The sequence below is a fragment of the Pristiophorus japonicus genome, chromosome 5, assembly GCF_044704955.1.
Source record: "Pristiophorus japonicus isolate sPriJap1 chromosome 5, sPriJap1.hap1, whole genome shotgun sequence".
In the NCBI taxonomy this organism is placed as follows: Eukaryota; Metazoa; Chordata; class Chondrichthyes; family Pristiophoridae; genus Pristiophorus; species Pristiophorus japonicus.
The window spans coordinates 96,148,687-96,170,167 of NC_091981.1; the positions used below are offsets into that span (position 1 = coordinate 96,148,687).

Consider the following 21,481-nt stretch of genomic DNA (forward strand, 5'->3'; position numbering starts at 1 on the left):
CATTCGGAAGGTTATTTGTATTTATTACGGTTATTACGGCTAAAGGGATTAAGGGGTATAGAGAGAAAGTAAGAATGCGGTACTAAAGTTGCAAAGATGATCAGCCATGATCATATTGAATGGTGGTGCAGGCTCGAAGGACCAAATGGCCTACTGCTGCACCTATTTTCTGTGTTTCTATGTTTCTAAATCATTAATATAAATTGTGAACAATAGTAGTCCAAGCACAAATCCTTGTGGGACCCCAATTTATAGCTTCTGCCACTATGAGCAGCGGCCCTTTTTCCCTACTCTCTGTTTTGTGTCTTGCAGCCAGCTGGCTATCCATTCTCCTGCTTGTCCCCTGACTCCGCATGCTCTGACCTTATTCATTGATAAGGAGCCACATATTATATTAAAGGCCTTTTGGAAATCTGGATAAATTACATCTACTGCATTACTCTTGTCTACTCTCTCTCTCTGTTACCTCTTCAAAGAATTCAGCAAGGTTAGTCAAACAAGAGTTTCCCTTTTGAAATCCAGGCTAATTATTTGTTATTATATTTTTCGTTTCTGGGGCTAGACTTTCCATCGAGATTGTCCAGTTACTACCCAGTTACAACCCATTTAACCGCTGAGATTGAGTTTAACACCGATATTTGATTAAAAATAAAAACTAATGTCCAATTATCGCCCATTTATCGCCGGCGTAACTTTCAGCATACAATTAACGCTGGGAACTAGCTGAACCACCCGCCCATATTATTTTTATAAAATCTGACATCATCACTCATGCACTGCCCAGAAGACTGTTTATAATGGAAACTAACGCCCAAATACCGCCCAGATTATCGGCGAGCACTACTTTCGGCATCTCGTCCATATACTGCCCAAATGATCACTCGCCCAAAAAAAATGCTCAAGGAAAGCTGCACTCACCTGACCTTAACCAAACGGTATGGAATGCCATTTTGTAATTCGGGAGACTTTTCATAAAAGGCTGCTTCAAGTTCATGGGAGCATTGAAGTAATTTGTGAGTGCTTTTAAGGTCATTTTAAAATCTCTTGACAACCATCCAATCACATTGTGGTGAATTTTCAGTTTCTATTGCGTTTTTAGAGGACAATTTAATAATTTTGAAGACATAATCGGACATTTATAGTAATGGGGCCTGTAATTTCTCAGCCAATATTGATCACTACTCACATGCTAGACTAGAGATGGGAGAAGGTTTATTGAAGAGCCCGAACAAAGAGGTGGCAGACTGCTGAGGAGGAGGCGACCTTACACCCAACTCACTTACCGGGATAAGCGATCATACCTGGACTTACCGATAACATGTGCCTTAGGAGGCTGCGCTTCTGTAAGGAGATCATCAGTGAGATATGCCAGCTAATTAATGGAGATCTGCAGTCTACTAGCACCATCAGAACTGCACTGCCCATTGATGTCAAGGTTACTGCGGCACTTTCCTTCTATGCATCGGGCTCCTTTCGGGCCTCAGCTGGTGACATTTGTGATATCTCTCAGCACGCAACATATTGCTGCATTCGACTGAAGCCCTTTACGCTCACAGGATGGACTTTATAAACTTCCTTATGACCAGGGAGGCACAGACTGAGAGGGCTTTGGGTTTCTCAAGAATAGCACATTTTCCCAATATGCAGGGAGCAATAGACTGTACGCACATCGCCCTCCGAGCACCTTTTCAGGATGCAGAGGTGTTTCGGAACCGAAAGGGATTCGACTCCCTGAATGCGCAACTCGTCGACCACCATAAAATAATAAAATGCAAAATTTCCAGGGAGCATCCATGATGTGCACATCTTGCGTGAGAGCACTGTCTCTGACCTGTTTAATAGTGAGCCATAAGGTCACGGTTGGATACTGGGGAATAAAGGATATGGCCTTGCCAGCTCGCTCATGACCCCCCTGCGTAAGCCCCAGATGAAAGCCGAGAAGCGCAATAATGAAAGCCATATAGCCACACGCAATATCATCGAAAAGACAATTGGTGTGCTGAAGCAGCGCTTCGGATGCCTGGACCACTCAGGTGGCTACTTACATACCACCCTGAGCAGGTCACCGAGTTCATTGTGGTGTGCTGCATGTTGCATAACTTAGCTATCAGGAAGGGACACCTCAGGAGAGAGGCGACGCGGAAGAGGAGGACGAGGAGGTGGACGAGGACCTCGGGGAGGACAATCAGGCTGGCATTGAAACCATGCCCCCATCCCACTGTAGACCACAGGAAACGCAGCACAGTTACACAGCTGCAAGACTGTTGCGTCAGCAGCTCATAAATGAACGCTTTACGTGAAGTTACGTTGGTGACAGTTACAGTTGCATTCCGTTACGTTTCATCCTTGCCTGGCCTGGCCTCGCCATTGTTTGCAAACTTTGTATTGATATTTAATGTCTCTGTTATTGGAAGACACTGCACAACAATGTTAGGTTAAATAAAAAATATTTAATGATTACAACATTTTGAAAGAATTTTTTTTTAACAAATAAACACCCATCTATCCCCCACCTCCAACCCAACAGTGAACATTTTTAAAATAATAGTAACAACATTAACAACAGCATAATACATAACAGTATAACAACAACAAACATTCAAAAACAATTATAAATGTAACAAACACCCACCCACCCACCCAACAGTCAACAAATTTATTAATAACAATAATCCAAAAATACAAAAAAATACAGTCACCCCCCCCCCACTGGCAGCCACGCCTCACCTTGTCTTTACCCCCACGCCCCCCCCCCAACGGTCTGAACCCCAACTCTCCCACTTACAGCCTCCCTTCTACCCACACCAAGCCGCCTTGTAGTAGGGTACTTCGAGTGCTGCTGCTGTGTGGGGGCTAATGGTGCCAGACTCACAGATGAGGCTGGAGAAGCTGGAGAGGACGTTTCCAAATAAACGTCCTCCGAGTCAGAAGCAACTGCTTCCTCCTGACTTGCATCCACTGACAATGGCAGTACGGCACCTTTGAGGTGCAGTGCCCTATTCCAAGACAGCAGCCTGCCATCTGGCATCCATGGAATCGGCTATTCTCTGCATTGCCGCAACCATCCGCAGCATCTCCTCCGAGACTATCGCGGTCAGAGCGGCAACATACCCAGTTAACCTGCCCATTGCCTGGAGGAGCTCACGACCAATGTCGACGCTTGTCCGTGACAGTTGTACCATGTCCAGGTTGACTTCTGCCGGTCAGGGAGCAATCCAACCTCGCCGAACCAACCTCCGCGGGGTAGGCACAGGCATTGAACCACTCGGGGTGCCCTGCTGCAAGGAGCTCGGCCCCGCTGCTTCTTCGGTGGTTGAGGATGTGGCCGCAGGATCATTGGAACAACCTGCTGCAGGCTCTTCTTCCATCTCCTCACTGTCCTCGGTGGACAAGAGCACTTGTACGAGCAGCGGAGAGGCTCTTGCCTCCTCGCCGCCAGATACAGCCTGGGAAGGCTGGAGAGTCTGGGGAGCCTGGAGAACCTGGGGAGCCTGGAGAACCTGGGGAGTCTGGAGAACCTGGGGAGCCTGGAGAACTTGGGGAGCCTGGAGAACCTGGAGAACCTGGCAAGTCTGGAGAACCTGGGGAACCTGGGGAGCTTGGAGAACCTGAGGAGTCTGGAGTACCTGGAGAACCTGGAGAACCTGGGGAGTCTGGAGTACCTGGAGAACCTGGGGAGTCTGGAGAACTTGGAGTACCTGGAGAACGTGGGGAGCCTGGAGAACCTGGAGAACCTAGGGAGCCTGGAGTACCTGGGGAGCCTGGAGAACCTGGGGAGCCTGGAGAACCTGGGGAGCCTGGGGAGCCTGGAGAACCTGGAGAACCTGGGGAGCCTGGAGTACCTGGGGAGCCTGGAGAACCTGGGGAGCCTGGAGAACCTGGAGAACCTGGGGAGCCTGGAGTACCTGGGGAGCCTGGAGAATCTGGAGAACCTGGGGAGCCTGGGGACCTAGAAAACATAAATGAGGTTAGTAGAAGAGAAGGGGATTCCAGGGTGACATGAGAATGCTTACACTATGCAGGCATATGTACGAAACACTACAGCTATAAATATCACTGACAGACGTCACATATAATTAACATCATGATAGTACAGAATTTGCATTGCATTACAATGATATTTCATGATCTCACCATTAATTACATAACATTGCATAACATTACATCAATCATACATTATACTGAAATGGCATTAAATGACTTTAAATCACCAATGATTTATACATTATTCACGTGGCACAAGAACAGGTTCAGCACCACCACGGGTGGCCGAACGATTATGGACCCCCACTAATGCCAACGCCCGCTCCTTGAGGTCAGTGAGTTGTTGGAGGTCTGCCGGTCCTCCACCAGTCCGCCTCTGCTCGGCCTGGTTTTTTGACAGTTTCCTCTGCAAAGATGACAAGAGCATGGCATAAGCTCATTGCCTCAGTACTATTGCAGATATTACAGATATTAATAGATACTATTACTATTACACAACACACACAACACAACACACACAACACACAGATAATCCACAATTAGTCATTGCCCTGGCTATTCATCGTTAACTTTACATGCTAATACGCTTTGTATGCAATTGAATGCATGGTTACATCTACGGTCTGAGAATAAATTTAATAAGATCGCAGTTAGGAACTAATGCATGACACCAAGATTACCAACTTAATTACAATTCAGCAGATCTACATTTAAATTAATGAGTCATTACATCATTACAATTTATAAATTTAATAAATTTAATATTTACTCTTCCGGAACCAACAATGTCGTTCCAGAGCTTGCGGCACTCGTTTGGCCCACGGACAGCATGTATCGCTTCGACGATATCTTCCCATATTCGCTGATAAACCCTGGGGGGTGTTTCCCATGACCACCCCAGGTCAATTGGGCCCAACGAGTTTCCACCTCGTGGACGAGGGCAGCATTTGCCTCCTCTTGGCTTGCCTTCTGCCACCCACCTCTTGTCCCACCTCACCCAGATCAGTCTCTTCACCCACCTCCTCCACCTCTATGACATCACTCAACATGGCCTCCTCTACGTGTTCCATTATTTATTTATAATTATTTTCAGTTATTTCCCGTCAAAAAATAATTCTTCAATATCCAATATCCAATCAACAAAACCAGCTTTCCAACCACACTCGACTCTCTCTCTCTCTTTCTCTCTCTGTTCTGCGCATGTGCAGATGACCCCTGACCTCCCGAATCACAGGAAAAGTTAATCACCTAAAGAAAAAAGCACACATGCGCAGAACGGCTATTGCTATGGACGCTGGTCTTGCATGACGGAATAAATTGCTAACGCCCATTTCACTTCGCTAACGCCCAAATTAAAAAATCGAAACTAGCGCTTTTGAAAATGGGTGATATTCCGGCGATCCCAAAAAATAATAATATAATTAATGCCAGAAATATCATCCATTTTTGGGTGACATAGATCCCGATGGAAAGTCTAGCCCTAGATGTTTTTCTATTTTCTGTGTGGATGCAAGCCGTCTGGACCAGGGCTTATATCCTCCTTGAGTTTGATTAGTTTATTTAATATTTTATTTTAAATGCAGTTATATAATTTCTCATCTTCTGATGTTGTGTTCATCTTATCTGTCTCCCTGGTAAATACTGAAGCAAAGTAATTATTTAATATTCCTGACATTTCATTATCACTACCTATGATTTCATCCTGTCCATCCCAACTTTCCTTTTTTTATTTACTTGCCTGTGGAATATTTTACTGTTTTGTTTTATGTTCCTTGATAATTTAATTTCATAGTTCCTCTTTGCCTTCCTTATTGTTTTTTTGACTTCTCTCCCAATCACTTTGTATTCTCCCTTGTTGTGCTCTTTCCTACTGTTCATGTACTTAGTGTATGGCTCTTTCTTTACCCTCAATCTTTCCCTGATTTCATTATTCATTCATAGTGTCTCATTAGTGTTTAGTTTTTTTAAGCAGAATATATTTTTCCTGGTCTCTGTTGAACACCATTTTAAATGTTTCCTATTGCTGTTCTACATTATTGTTATATATTTTATTTTCCCAAGTTCTATTCTCAGCCCCTCAAAATCAGCTTTTCTCCAATCTATTATCTTGGTCTTCATCATACTTATCTTTCTCAATTATTAATATAAAGTGCGTTATATTATGGTCACTATTGCCTAGATGTTCCCCTACTTTTATTTATCTTATCTGCTCTGGTTCATTCCCCATTACTAGATCCAATAGTGAATCCTCCCTTGTTGGGTTTTTTATATATTGGTTTAGAAAGCAGTCCTGTTCACATTGTAGGAACCCCATTCCCTTATCCCTTTTACCTACATCTTCAATCCAATTTATTTTGGGGTAGTTGAAACCCCCATGATTATTACTCATTTCCCTAATTTGTTTGAATATTTCTTCCTCCACCTCCCTTCCACTATTAGGTGGTCTGTAGCAATGTTCCCTTTAATTTTTTTGGGCCCAGGCAGCCCCTTTAGCAGGCTGCATGACCCATTCAAAAATCTGCACATGTGCGTTTATTTCAATTTAAGAGTCATCTCACTGGCTGCACGAGACTCCAGAGCACTGCGCAGCCACGTAGCTTAAAGGACTGTAGGCTACCCTTATCTTTTATGTCTATCCACGTGGATTCGATTTCTGTCTTACTGATGGCTGTGTCACTTTTTTCTACTGCCATTATGTTTTCTCTAATAAGGACAGATTCTCCACCTTCCCCTTTTCATTCTGTATCTTTTCTAATTGTGATATACCTTGCAATGTTTAATTCCTAGTCCTGATTTTTCTGTAGCATGTCTCAGTAATCCCTACTATCTCTGGTTCCTCGCAATGTATTATTGCCTGCAGTTCCTCTGTTTTACGGACACTCTCTGCATTGCTGTTTAAGTCATTGTTAATACCAATTCCTCTCAATTTATTTTTAATCAACTTTTTACACTCCTTTTCTACAACTCTATTTATTCCCTGGTCTTTTAATTTAATTTATTTATTCTGTCCTATGCTCTCCTTTACTGTATTTTTTATATTTGGACTTGTTTCATTTTTTGTGGATCCCTACTCCCGTCTTATTGGTTTAAAGCTATTGCCATCACCCTATTTACCCATTCCACGAGGATACTGGTCCCAACCATGTTCAGGTGGAGCTCGTTCCATTGGTACAGCTCCTTTCTGACTCAGTACTGATGCTACTATCCCATGAAAAGAAACCCCTACATCAGCCTTTCAGCCTTGTGTTAATTTTCTTGATCAGTCAATTTGCACATGGTTCATTCAATAATCCAGAGATTATTACCCTCGAGGTTCTGCTTTTTAATTTAGCTCCTGATACTCCCTTAGCAGGACTTCCTCCTGTTTCTACCTATCTTTTTTGTTCCGACATAGACCACGACAACTGGATTTTCCCCTCCATTTCCAAATTCCTCTCCAGCCACCACGTGATATCCCTTACCCTGGCACCAGGTAGGCAACACATCCTTTGGGACTCTCGTTCGTGGTTGCAGAGGATGCTAGCTATCCCACAAATATAGAATCCCCTATCATTACCACATTTCTATTCTGCTGTCCCTGCCCAGACAGCCTTCTGAGCGACGGTGCCTTGATCTGCATTGTGGCTGTCTTTTCCGCAGTCTTTTTTCTTGTCCTCACAGGACCTGTTGGGCAGGACCAGTATCTGTGAGACCTTCTTCTCAACCTCTCCTAAGTCCCCCTACCCGGCTCCTTAACAGTTACACCCTCCCCTGTCTGAACCTGTGCTTTCCTCTGGGGTGTGATTGTGTTCTGGGTAAAACTAGCATGGAAATTCCTCCTCCTCCCCTATGTTTCGGAGTGTCTCTAACTCACACTCCAGCTCAATGACGCTGAGCCAGAGTGATTAAAGGCAGAGACAGTTCCTGCCGATGTGTGATCCGGGACAGGTTCACTGTCCACATAAACTCACATACTGCAGTCCTGACACTCCCCTTTACTGCCATCTCTAATATTTTTTATTTATTTGTTTATTGATAGCCGGAATTAAAAGTAGGTAGACTGCTTTCGTTAATAAAAACAAATTGTTTACTGTTTACTCACCTGAAAGCAAAAAAAATGCATTACTCACCAACCAATCACCAACTTGCTGTCCTGTGACATCACCGGGTCCGTGAGTTGATTATCCCAGCCTAATGGATACTACTGGAAAATCTCATGCTTTTTGAAACCTGCTTTAGGTATTTTATTTCTTTATCTTTAGTCCTTACCTCATCTTAGTCTATATTTATTTAGTAGACTCCTTTCCCTTTATAACAATAATTTCGGCTACTAGACCTTTTCTCTTCTACTAATATATCTGTTATATATTAAAAATACGAGTGGGTCGCAACATTTTGTTCCAAAACAAATTGATAATTCCTATGTCAGGCTCCATAAAAAGCAAAATTCACTTTAAAACTGTCAACATGTGGTTGCAGTATTATTTATGCCTGTAAGTGGTGCTATGATAGCCTTTACAATGTAAAAAGACCTTTGATGTAATGTTAGCTGAATACCCCATTACTGATATTGATCTCAGACTAAGCATGCAATGGCACTACATAGGCATGCACTGGCAGCAGAAGAATATTTCAACTTTAATCACAATTAGGATCAAAGATATAAAATATGTAGTATGGAAACAAACTAAATGTATTTGGAAAAATTAGTTCTCACCTTTACTTGAAAATATGCAGTTTGACCCATTCTCCCAGAGTGACCTAACCCATAGCACGTCACTGTCCAGCTGTTTACATGTCCTCAGGTTCCTCTGGCATCAATGGTAAATTCCCCCAATCAGCAACCCCCTCAATCAGGTCTCAGCATCGGATCTCCAGAGTTCTTTCTGGTGCCTATTGAGCTTTTCCAAAGTATTTAATTTTCTGCTCTATCTTTTCTGCTTTCCATTCTATTTTTAATAATATTTCGTCAATTTTCTGTCTAAGTCAGGGCCACCAGGCCTAAAATCCAGACTTCCAGCCCCAGCTCCTGCCTCAATCACCCTTCATGTCATTCCTGAGGAACCCTGCATTCTCCAATTTCACCACTTCCCTCTGCTCAATTTTTTAACTTCTTTTTAACCTTCCCCATCTATTAGTTGCACATTTATTAATAATTGTTCCAAGATTGAACCTCTGGACAGTACCACCTGGTCCCCTCCTCCAGGTAAATTGTTAAATATTATTCACTTTTGTCTGCTGCCTTTCTTCCTACTCCCAGGTCTCCCATTCTCACTTCGCATCTCAGACTCACCATGCTGCTGCACCATTAGGCTCTAAAGGGTTGACTCCTATTTGCCACAGCTTTCCTGTCCACTTTCCCACCAACCTGGTGTCCTGCATTGCAAGCGCTTCATTGCACATTCCGAACTGTTGTGCCAGTTTACCTGTAATGATCACACAGGATGGTGCAGGAGTGCAGGAAGTGAGTAAGGAAAGGTAACAACCAGGCTGGGATCACAGGCAATATGCCTCATCCTGATGGGACACCTGGATGGTGGATGGAAGGTAAGCGGGTAAAAATCTTTTGCATAGCTCAGAAGGAGGAAGTGGGTGAAAGAGTATTGGAGAACAGGGAAATCCAGAGAGGGAGCATTAGTAGAAATGTCAAAGAGTGCTGGGGTAGGAGGTAACAAATGAAGAAAAATAGGGCAATTGCAGAGTTGAAGGAATGGCGAAGATTAGCGATGATGCCTAGGTTTGGGGCAGGAGAGCAGGGAATAGGACAGACAGCATATCCTCCAACCTCCTGTGAAGAATAAAATGTGAGAAATACAAGTCTTTTAAAGAAATATATTGATAAGCTTTTAATTAATGAAATGAATGTTTAAAAAGTGCAGGATGGCATTTAAGTACAAAGATCTGTATACATCCATTTGTCTTTTCTTAGAACCATTAGTGTCGTTCTACATTGCATAGTGTATCACATGATAATCACACCTTTCCAACAAACTTCATAAATAAATTCTGTTTCTCATCTGGAGAGCTACAAATAATATAAGATGACATGAGTTTGAACTTACCAAGTAACAGAAAACTATAAATAACTGAGCTGACTAGTGCACTCGCTTCATTTCAGTAACAGCAGGCTTTGTGCTATGCTGTGAAGTGATGAGATCTGAGTTTTCACTTATGAATCCCTCACAAGAAGTTTCTGATTTTGTTTGAAGCACTGCTGGGATGGATGGAAAATTATCAACTTCACAGCATGTTGTCTGCCTACCTGTCACTTAGGAATTAATGCACAGCATTGGGTGCGGGGTTGGGGGGAAGAGCAAAGTCTACATTTAAAAATAAAAAGATGAATGTACAAAATAATAGTGATTCTGAATGAATTCAGGACTGAAAACAAGTTTCTGGATATGTGGCTCCAGACAATAATCGCTGCTAAATAAAACTATCCATGCAAAACTGAATAGGGTAAAGGAGCGGGACTCCCTTCCACGATCATCCATCGCTGTAGATCCTGTCCCAAATCATGAGGATGAAATTGTTTAAATACAGGTAGCCCATGCTTGTACAGAGGTTTGGGAAATTTGGAGAGGAGTCATGCAGGACCAATGGTGAATGTGAGGCCCAGGAAAGCCCAAAGAGAAAATGCCAAATTTGTTTGAATTTTCCCAAGAGTGCAATCGGCAAAGTAATTGATCCCCACAGAAGACCTTTCTTCAGGACTGCTATATATGTGGACTTGTATTTACTCTGTACAGCCATCAAAGGGCTCATTCCCCGGAGTCCCAAAGGATCCCATAATCCCTTGGGAGCACGGGTATTTAAGAAGGCTTCACAGGTTGGAGAGGCACTCTGGAGACCTGCAATAAAAGACTACGGTCACACTTTACTTTGAGCTCACAGTGTTCAGTGTGACTCTTTCTCCATACACAACAACTGGCGACAAGATACAGTTAGCGAACCCAAAGATGCAGAAAACAGTGCGCATCCTGGAGAAATTTTCAGAGGGAGATGATTGGGAAGCTTTTGTGGAGCGACTCGACCAATACTTCGTGGCCAACAAGCTAGATGGGGAAGAGAGCGCTGCCAAACGAAGGGCGATCCTCCTCACTATCTGTGGGGCACCAACATATGGCCTCATGAAGAATCTGCTCACTCCAGCAAAACCCACAGAGAAACCGTACAACGATTTGTGCACACTGGTCCGAGAACATTTCAACCTGAAGGAAATCGTTATGATGGTGAGGTACTGGTTCTACACCTACAAAAGATCTGAGGGCCAGGAAATGGCGAGTTATGTCGCCGAGCTAAGACGCCTTGCAGGACATTGCGAATTTGAAGGACATTTGGAGCACATGCTGAGAGACTTTATCGTACTTGGCATTGGCCATAAAAACATACTTTGAAAGCTTTTCACTGTAGAGACCCCAGCCTTGAGTAAGGCCATAGCGATAGCCCAGGCATTCATTGCCACCAGTGACAAAACTAAGCAAATCTCTCAGCACACAAGTGCTGCTACAAGTATAGTGAACAAAGTGATGATGTTTTTGAATCATAACATACAGGGCAGGTCACACATACCTGCAGCTACACATCTGCAGATGTCTCAGAGACCACCATCAAGGATGATGAATGCAAGGCCATTAACACCTTGTTGGCGCTGCGGGGATGATCATCATTTCCATTCATACCGATTCAAAGAGTATGTTTGCAAGGGCTGTGGAACAATGGGACACCGACAACGAGTGTGCAGGCGAGCTGCTAAGCCTGCAAACCACCAGGTTGCAGAGGAGGATCACGATGAAACATTCGGGGTATAAACATTCACCACGAATTATCCCCCGATAATGCTGAATGTTGAACTAAATGGACTCCTGATGTCAATGGAGCTGGACACGGGTGCAAGCCAGTCCATCATGGGCAAAAAGACTTTCTAAAGGTTGTGGTGCAACAAGGCCTCAAGGCCAGTCTTAACTCTAATTCGCACGAAACTAAGAACTTACACAAAATAACTGATTCCTGTAATCGGCAGTGCTACCGTAAAGGTCTCCTACGATGGAGCAGTGCACAAGCTACCACTCTGGCTGGTACCGGGCGATAGTCCCACGCTGCTCGGCAGGAGCTAGCTGGGAAAGATACGCTGGAAGTGGGACGACATCTGAGCGCTATCGCCCGCTGACGACACTTCGTGTGCCTAGGTCTTAAACAAATTTCTGTTGCTGTTCAAACCAGCCATCGGGAAATTCCAAGGAGCAAAAGTGCAGATCCACCTAATTCCGGGGGTGTGATCCATCCATCACAAGGCGAGTGCAGTACCATACATGATGAGAGAAAGGACAGAGATCGAGCTAGATCGGCTACAAAGAGAGAGCATCATTTCACCGATCGAATTCAGCGAGTGGGCCAGTCCGATTGTCCCAGTCCTCAAGGGAGACGGCACCATCAGAATTTGTAGCGATTACAAAGTAACTATCAATCGTTTCTCCCTGCAGGACCAACACCCACTATGAAAAGCCGACGACCTCTTTGCAACGCTGGCGGGAGGAAAGACGTTCATGAAGCTGGATCTGACTTCAGCCTACATGACGCAGGAACTGGAGGAATCATCAAAGGCCCTTACCTGCATCAACATGCACAAAGGTCTTTTTGTTTATAACAGATGTCCGTTTGGAATCCAATATTCCAGAGAAACATGGAAAGTCGGTCCTGCACACCGTGGTCTTCTAGGACAACATTTTGGTCACAGTCGGAACACAGTTGAGCACCTGCAGAACCTGGAAGAGGTTCTTAATCGACTCAACCCTGTGGGGCTCAGGTTAAAACGCTCGGTGTGTTTTCCTAGCGCCTGAATTGAAGTTCCTGGGAAGGAGGATTGCGGCAGACGGCATCAGGTCCACCTGATCGGAGGCGATCGAGAACGCACCAAGGCCACAGAACGTGATGGAGCTGCGGTCGTTTCTGGGACTCTTGAACGACTTTGATAACTTCTTACCGGGTCTCAGCACCCTGCTAGAACCACTGCATGTCTTACTACGAAAAGGGGGTGAATGGGTTTGGGGCAAAAGCCAAGAAAATGCCTTTGTTAAAGCGAGAAAATTGTTATGCTCAAACAAATTGCTTGTGTTGTATGATCCATGTAAGCATTTGGTATTAGCATGTGATGCGTCGTCATATGGCGTCGGGTGTGTATTGCAACAAGTTAATGATTTTGAGAAACTGCAACCGGCTGCTTATGCATCCAAGAGTGTGTCTAAGGCCGAGAGAGTCTACAGCATGATTGAAAAAGAAGCGTTAGCGTGTGTCTATGGGGTAGAGAAAATGCATCAGTACCTGTTTGGGCTAAAATTCGAATTGGAAACTGACCATAAGCCACTTATATCCCTGTTTTCCAAGAGTAAAGGGATAAATACCAACGTATCGGCCCGCATCCAGAGATGGGCGATCATGTTGTCCGCATACAACTACGCCATCCGCCACAGGCCAGGCACAGAAAACTGCGATGCTCTCAGTAGGCTGCCATTGACCACCACGGGGGTGGAAATGGCACAGCCCGCAGATTTAGCCATGGTTATGGAAGCATTTGAGAGTGAGCAAACACCCATCACTGCCCGGCAGATCAAAACCTGGACAAGCCAGGACCCCTTATTATCTCTAGTCAAAAGCTGTTTGCTTCACAGGAGCTGGTCCAGTGTCCCAGTGGAAATGCAGGAAGAGATAAAGCCGTTCCAGCGGCAAAAAGATGAAATGTCTATACAGGCAGACTGCCTTCTGTGGGGCAATCGAGTAGTGGTCCCCAAGAAGGGCAGAGACCCCTACATCAATGACCTCCACAGTACCAGTGGATTGAATGTGAGATAATGTCGGCTAGCAAATCCGCTGCCACTACTGAAAGCCTGCGAGCCATGTTTGCCACTCACGGCTTACCCAATGTTCTGGTGAGCGACAACGGGCCATGTTTTACCAGTGCTGAGTTCAAAGAATTCATGACCCGTAACGGGATCAAACATGTCACATCTGCCCCGTTTAAACCAGTGTCCAATGGTCAGGCAGAGAAAGCAGTGCAAACCATCAAGCAAGGCTTGAAGTGGGTAATTGAAGGCTCACTGTAGACTCGCCTAATCCGAGTCCTGCTTAGCTACCACACGAGACCCCACTTACTCACTGGGATCCCACCTGCTGAACTGCTCATGAAAAGAGCACTTAAGACAAGGCTCTCGTTAGTTCACCCTGATCTACATGAACAGGTAAAGAGCAGGCGGCTTCAACAAAGTGCATACCATGTCAGCGCAAATGTGTCACGCGAGATTGAAATCAATGATCCTGTATTTGTATTAAATTATGGACAAGGTCCCAAGTGGCTTCCCGGCACTGTCGTGGCCAAAGAGGGGAGCAGGGTGTTTCGGGTCAAACTTTCAAATGGACTCATTCACCGGAAACACTTGGACCAAATCAAAATCAGATTCATGGACTACCCTGAGCAACCCACCTTGGACCCTATCTTTTTTGATCCCCCAACCTACACACCAGTGGCAACCGACACCACGGTTGACCACGGAGCAGAACCTATTATCCACAGCAGCCCTGCAGGGCCCAACACACCAGGCAGCCCAGCAAGGCCAGCTGCACAGCAGCCCAGCGAGGGCACAACAAATGATTCAACAACACCAGCTTTCACACCGAGACGATCAACCAGGGCAAGAAGGGCCCCAGATCGACTCATATTGTAAATAGTTACCCGATTGACTTTGGGGGGGAATGTTGTTATATATGTGGGCTTGTATTTACTCTGTACAGCCACCAGAGGGCTCATTCCATGGAGTCCCAAGGAATCCCATAATCCCTTGGGAGCACAGGTATTTAAGAAGGCATCACAGATTGGAGAGGCACTCTGGAGACCTGCAATAAAAGACTAAGGTCACACTTTACTTTGAGCTCACAGTGTTCAGTCCATACACTATAAGTACAGTCTTGAAGCCTTTGCTAATCCCAAAGTAAAAGTCATGCCAGCTCTCAGCAGGTGAGAGTTCTGGTGAACCTAATGGGGTTGCAATTGATGAACTTCTTAGGTAGTCCTGAACTCCCACAGACATGTCCCAAGGCATAGGGTCAGGCAGATGGCTTGCCCGCCCCATCCCCAATGGAATTGGGACATTGTTTAAATGGAGTGATAAAACAACAGATCTGTGTTCCGCCCCAAATCTCAAGCCCCGTAAATTTCAGTCTCATAAAGCTGAGAGTGTTTAAAGAAACAGGAACATTTATTTATATGTGTGACAACATCATGAAATGGTGTGTTTTCTTACTGTTTTGGGTTTTTTCCAGATAACAATGATCAAATATTATTCCACTTTTGCAGGATGTACCTATGGTTCAGTACCATTTCCATCGACGCACAGAAAGGTTAGTGTCAATTATCATCCTTCATATACAGCTTCTAATTCATTATTTCCATCAGCTGTTTTCCTGATCACTCTGTGAAAGCTTACATATTCGGAACTGTTGAAGGTTTTTTACAGTGGCTCTGAAATTATGCTTTAAGATAATAGTGTAGCAATGAATAACAGATTTATCTGAAATTCTTTAAACACTATGGCCCCAAGTTTCCACATGATTTGCTCCTGATTTTTAGGAGCAACTGGTGTAGAACGGAGTGTCTTAGAAATCGGAATTCTCCACATTTAGTTTTCTGCAGTTCTAGTCAGGTAGAACAGTTTCACTTTGGAACAGAATTTTTTTTTTCAAAAGGGGGCGTGTCCGGCCACTGACGCCTGATTTGAAAGTTTCCACAGTGAAAACGTACTCCAAACTAACTTAGAATGGAACAAGTGAAGATTTTTGTACGCTTGAAAAAACCTTGTCTACACTTTAAAAAATCAGGCGCAGGTTACAAATTAGGCGTCCGGAACGAGTGGGGGGGGGGAAGGGAAGTCATTCAATTCTACAATCAATCCTTAGTTATACTTATACAAATATTCTACAAATAAATCCAACCTGAATAAAAATTTATAAGCAAAGAAAAGATTAAATAAACCATGTTCCTACCTGTGTGAAAGTGCTTCAGGCAGGCCTTTCAGGCAGCGGTGTGGCGTCAGTGTCTCTCGACGGCAGGGGCAGGCAGCAAGCAGCCTTCGAGCTGAGCTGCGGTGCTTGAGGCAGGCCTTCATTCCCCGTGAAGATGCAGCACCCGGACGGACTTGAGGCCATTCGGCCATGGGATTGCAGCGGCGTCAGTGGCTGGCCGGGAGCAGCAGCAGCCTTCGAGCTGTGAGGGGGACTGACTGAGGCCATTTGGACAGGGCAAGGCAGCCACATCGACATCTTTATATTTAAATTTGCAGAATGGGTGCACCACATATTATGCAATGGTTTGCTTCCTCATGTAAGAAATTCTTTGTCCTTGGTGGAAGTTGATCCATTGCAAAGTTGAATTGGCACTTTTATTTCTCCAAACACACAGTCCTTAATTTGCAGGCACCGGTTCTGCAAGTTTAGCAGTGAAAAGCTGAACTCACTGATTTCAGCAGGTGATTTATTCAGCAGTGCTGCTAAAAACACTCCCTCACACACAGAAATATCAAGAAAATTAAAATATAAGCCTTTGCAGGGGTCCAAGAAACAAATCTTCACTTTTTCTGCAGCACTTTTAAAAATGGCCGAGTGCCAATGTTTACTTCAGACTGCGCATGCGCGAACGCTCCAACGCGCACGCGTAGGGTTGCCGGCACCAAGAAGCCTCATTTAAATTGTACCCGCCCCCTCCTACTTACAAAATCGGCGCGAGTGGTAGGCTCCGCCCCCTGTGCGCCGTGCCAAGCAGACATCGAGCTCCAAGGAGCTTGAGAATACCGCATTTTTTTTCAGGCGCCGTTTTCGGCGCGAAAAACAGGCGCCCAGTTCTGAGGTGCGCCTTTTTCGCCGCGTGTGGAAACTTGGGGCCTATGTTAGCGAAGGCATTAACCCATTTTCTTTAAATGGCTAACACCGCCACTAATTTAGCAGAGAGAAATTTCATATGAATGTCTTAAGGATTTGTACACTATAGCTCTGAAATTCCAATATGCCAGTGGTCAAACTGCCACTGCATATCGGGCACAAGACCACGTACCCAGTAATTGCTATATGCTGTGCCATTTTACCTGAAAAACAAGCAAAACACATAACAATTCATGCGCCTTATCTCTTCAAGGGTCCAAATTACCATCGAGACCTAGTTACCCCCACCCCCACTTCTGCCAAGGAAGGGGCCGGTATAGCTCTACTCTTCCGGTATACTGGCTTCTGAAAATGCTCTCAGCTTGTGTTAGCTCAAGGTCAGGGGACTCCCTACTCCCTAATCCCTGCTCCTGTACTCCACAAGGCCCCACAAGAAGTGACAGCACATGCCAGGACCTAACGTATCTGGGCCCTAGCCTATTTTCTGGAATTATGGCTTCTTTTATCCTCGTGCACAATTTCAAGGCCATCAAGAGTACTATGCATGTGGGGATAAGGAAAATATGATGGGAATCCTCAGAGTTTTTCTCTGAATTACTTGCCGTTAAGTATCCCACGCTATACATTGACAGATAACCACTTTTACTGTTGCAGAACAAAGTCACAGAAAAGGAGATTTGAGGAGGAATTAAATGAAAGGATGATTCGAGCTATAGACGGAATTAATTCACAAAAGTAAGTTTACATTAAAGAAAGGCTGATAAATTAATAATATTCTAAAATGCAGAATTAAATATTAATGCCACACAATTTACCATAAGTTTGTATCTGGGATGGTTAGAATGCTCCTGACAGCTGTGGAGAAATTTAAAGCCTTAACTGCCTCACCATCTCTGTTGAAGGATAACACGGAAGGGAAAGAATTAGTGTAAGAAAGTCAAAAAAGAAACTCATCAATATATGCTGCTGATTGTGCACTCATCTTTGGCAATCGTATGGCCACTACCAGCCAGAGATCACAAATACCCCAAACAGCATCTATGCATCAGAGATCACCTATGTGCTACTAAAGTGCAGGTACTACCTCTAACATTCTCCTATGCCATAGGAATTAGGCAATGACTGTCTGAGACCACCCAGATAGTTGGGGACTCTATCAAAAAGCAGTGGAAATGCGTTTATTAACCAATAAAAATACACCAAAAAGCACACTTCTCCATTGATTCGATCCATTCTACCCAGGGCCTGTATCTCTCTGCAAATCAACAGCAAAGAATGTGGGTGTCGCTGGCAAGGCCAGGATTCATTGCCCATCCCTAATTGCCCTTGAGAAGGTGTTGGTGAGCTGCCTTGTTGAACTGCTGCAATCCATTTGGTGAAGGTACTCCCATAGTGCTGTAAGGGAGGGAGTTCCAGGATTTTGACCCAATGACAATGAAGGAACAGTGATATATTTCCAAGTCAGGATGATGTATAACTTCCACCAGGACCACTTGGCTCCAGACCTCATTACAGTCTTGGTCTAAACATGGACAGAAGAGCTGAATTCCAGAGTGGAGAGTGACTGCCCTTGATACCAAGGCAGCATTTGACCAAGTATGGTATCAAGGAGCCTGAGTAAAATTGAAGTCAATGGGAATCAGAAGGAAAAATGTCCACAAGCTGGAGTCATACCTAACACAAAGGAAGATGGTTGTGGTTTTTGGAGATCAATCCTCTCAGCCCCAAGGTATTGCTGCAATGACCTTCCCTCTATGATAAGGTCAGAAGTGGGGATGTTTGCTGATTATTGCATAGTGTTCAGTTCCATTCGCAACTCCTCAGAAAATGAAGTAGTCTGTGTCCAGTTGCAAAAAGACTTGGATGACATTCAGGCTTAGGCTGATAAGTGGCAAGTAACATTCGCGCCACACACGTGCCAGGTAATGACCATCTTCAAAAAGCGAGAATCTAACCGAGGAATGAAATGAAGTTATCTCTCTTTGGACAGAGCTTCAGTGATCTTTCTTAAGCAAAACTGTGAGATGTTGCAAATGCCTCCAGCTCCAGCCTGGAAGGAGCCAGATGCATAACATTTTATACCCTCAGTCACCTTCACAGCCACTGGCAATGCGATCCTTGCCCTGCTCTAAGGTTGGAGTTGTGGCTGCTGCATTTGGCAGATTTCACTGACATCCTTTTTAGTGAAGTGCAGACATCTGAAACATTGGTTGTCGCTGTGGTTCAGGTGGGAGAATTGCGCCCTGAAAAGCCTCGGCACTCCTGCTGAGAGTGCTTCTTCTCCTCCTCCTCCTCCTCCCTCTTCTAGCAGCTTGTCTTACACTGCTGGCTTCTGTTCATTCTTCCAGTCATGCTCGATTCCAAGAGGAAGGTGTGCTAGTGCACCTATGTCTGGTTTGTGCAGAAGCCTTGAAGTCAGCATAAAGTACTTCAGCACCAGCCACATTATTCCCTGCAGACTTTTGAAACTTGAAACAACTATGGAAAGCACCAAAAACGTGTAGAATTGTAGCAACAGCCAGAAGAAATAAACCAGAAACTGACCTGTAAGTAATTAATGATCCCTTTAAATAGCGCTGGTTGGGGGGACCTTGATGCTGCAGGTTTAAGAGAGAGCATGGAGCTCCAAAATGGCAGAGCTGGTGTCAAATCAGCATGACGTCATGATCTGCCTGCTCTGCATACTTCAGGTGGGCATTAAGTGCACACGTGCTCCAGATGCCATTTTGGAACCCTAAGGGCACTTGTAGTGCCCAAATACAGTGCTACCAAGCCCAATTTTTCTCCCTATTTGTTTTTTTTCTGACATTTCTTACCGGACCCGGAGGAGCAGGGACTTAATTCTCTTCCTCAATAAAATGAAAGAACATTCTCCTTCACTTCTCTCTCTCTCTGCTCTCTTTTCTCCTTTTTCACTTTTTTCTTACTCTTCTGTTTTTGACACTCGCCCCTGTTTGTTTCTACAATTGCAGTCAAGGGGAGACACCAATATGAGTATCTACGTCAGCAAGCGTGTTCAATAGAGAAGCATAAGGTAGGGACTTGAGTAGATGGATAGAAGCAGCAGCACTGAAACTCAATTTAGAGACAGCAGCATCAGGTGGAGACTCAGACAGGTGCATAGGAGAATCAGGACTCAAGTGAATAGGTAAGTTAGAGGCAATGGCATCAGCACTCAGACAGTTAAAAGAGGGGGCTTCAGAACTCTGATGTGTGGGTGATAGTGTCCATTCTCCAGCCCATGAACCAAATCTAGCCTGTTTCTCATCATTATCCAGCTTGCAGAACTCTGCCTTTTAACAGATTCCTTCTGCACAGGTGACTCAACTGGAGTGGAGAACACCACTGCTGGAAACAATAACTGCATGTCAGCCTGCTTCGCTCCTGCTAATTTAGCAGCAATGCTGATACTAGTTTTTTGTTAAATTCCTAAAATCTACCAGTAAATCGGATTTTCAGGATTGAGCGCTTTTCATTAACAGTGCTCGCTGTACTTACCAGTGGTGCAGTGAGAGTGATGTGTTAAAAGTCCGAACTCCATGCACCAGATAATTTTATTTGGGTTAGACATTGCCATTACTACATTAAAGTTCTTGGTTTGGATCAGATTATGCATTTATCTGGACTCAATCCCAGATCACAATGTTTACTCTTTAAAAAAAAATCTGTAGCATTTGTTTGAGAATTAATGGAACAGTTTATAGAAAATGTGTTTCTTTTACAGACAATGGCTAAAATCTGATGACATTCAAAGAATTTCCCTTTTCTTTCATAATCAAGAATTAGAGAAAGAGGTAAGTGTCACTTTTATTCAAATATTGATATTATAGGGAAAGATATCGGGGGTTAAATTGGATAACCCCTAAAAAACGGGCAATTAACCCATTGACTGTGTTGCAGGCAGCATATTAAATTTGTGCTGCCTGCTGTCTTAAATGATTGCTGCGTGCAGTCGGTACTACCCGTGCTGTTTATTGGCTGCATGTATCAGCAGGGTACCCTACATTGCAGGTGGTTAGTGCTACTTAAAGACAGCCTGCACCTCTTAAATGGAAGGTGCGCTGTGGCTGCAAGAAGTGGTGGGAGTCCTTTGTGAACTGAATCTGGGCTGTAATATATTGAAGAATGACTGAACATGCGAGACGGTGTGTACCAAGGTTTTCTAATAATGTGCTGGAGAACTTGGTGCAAGATGGGGAAAGAAGGAGGGATATCCTTTATCCTCAGGGAGCCAGGAGACCCTTGAGACATGTTCTCAGGAAGCAATAGGAAGAAGAGCAGCAGAGGTCAATGCCAGGAGAGTTGCTCCAAGAATATGGATGCTGTGCAAGAAAAAGTTTAATGATCTGACATGAGTTGTCAAGGTGCATGAGTTCAATCTTTAAATGACACATCCTATCAACTGCACCTCAAATCTCATCTATTGCTGAATTCACTATATTCCCCTCACCACCTATCAACAATATCTATCAGTCATTACTCAACCCTTCAATTCCTGTGGTTTAACTCACCCTCACACACAATTCACAGCTCACACATACTGCAGCTTTTCAACCATGACAGCTACAGGTAATGCTGTCCTTGCTCTGCCTTC

At 44.4% G+C, this 21,481-nt stretch overlaps 1 protein-coding gene across 1 annotated transcript in view; it reads left to right on the forward strand.

Annotated features, from left to right (window-relative positions):
* Window positions 1–21,481, forward strand: part of adcy2b (adenylate cyclase 2b (brain)) — a 796,633-nt gene that overhangs the window by 544,703 nt on the left and 230,449 nt on the right. The window contains exons 11-13 of the mRNA XM_070879907.1: window positions 15,311–15,354; window positions 17,542–17,622; window positions 20,612–20,681. Of these exons, the coding sequence (XP_070736008.1) occupies window positions 15,311–15,354; window positions 17,542–17,622; window positions 20,612–20,681 (195 nt within the window). The remainder of the gene's footprint in view (window positions 1–15,310; window positions 15,355–17,541; window positions 17,623–20,611; window positions 20,682–21,481) is intronic.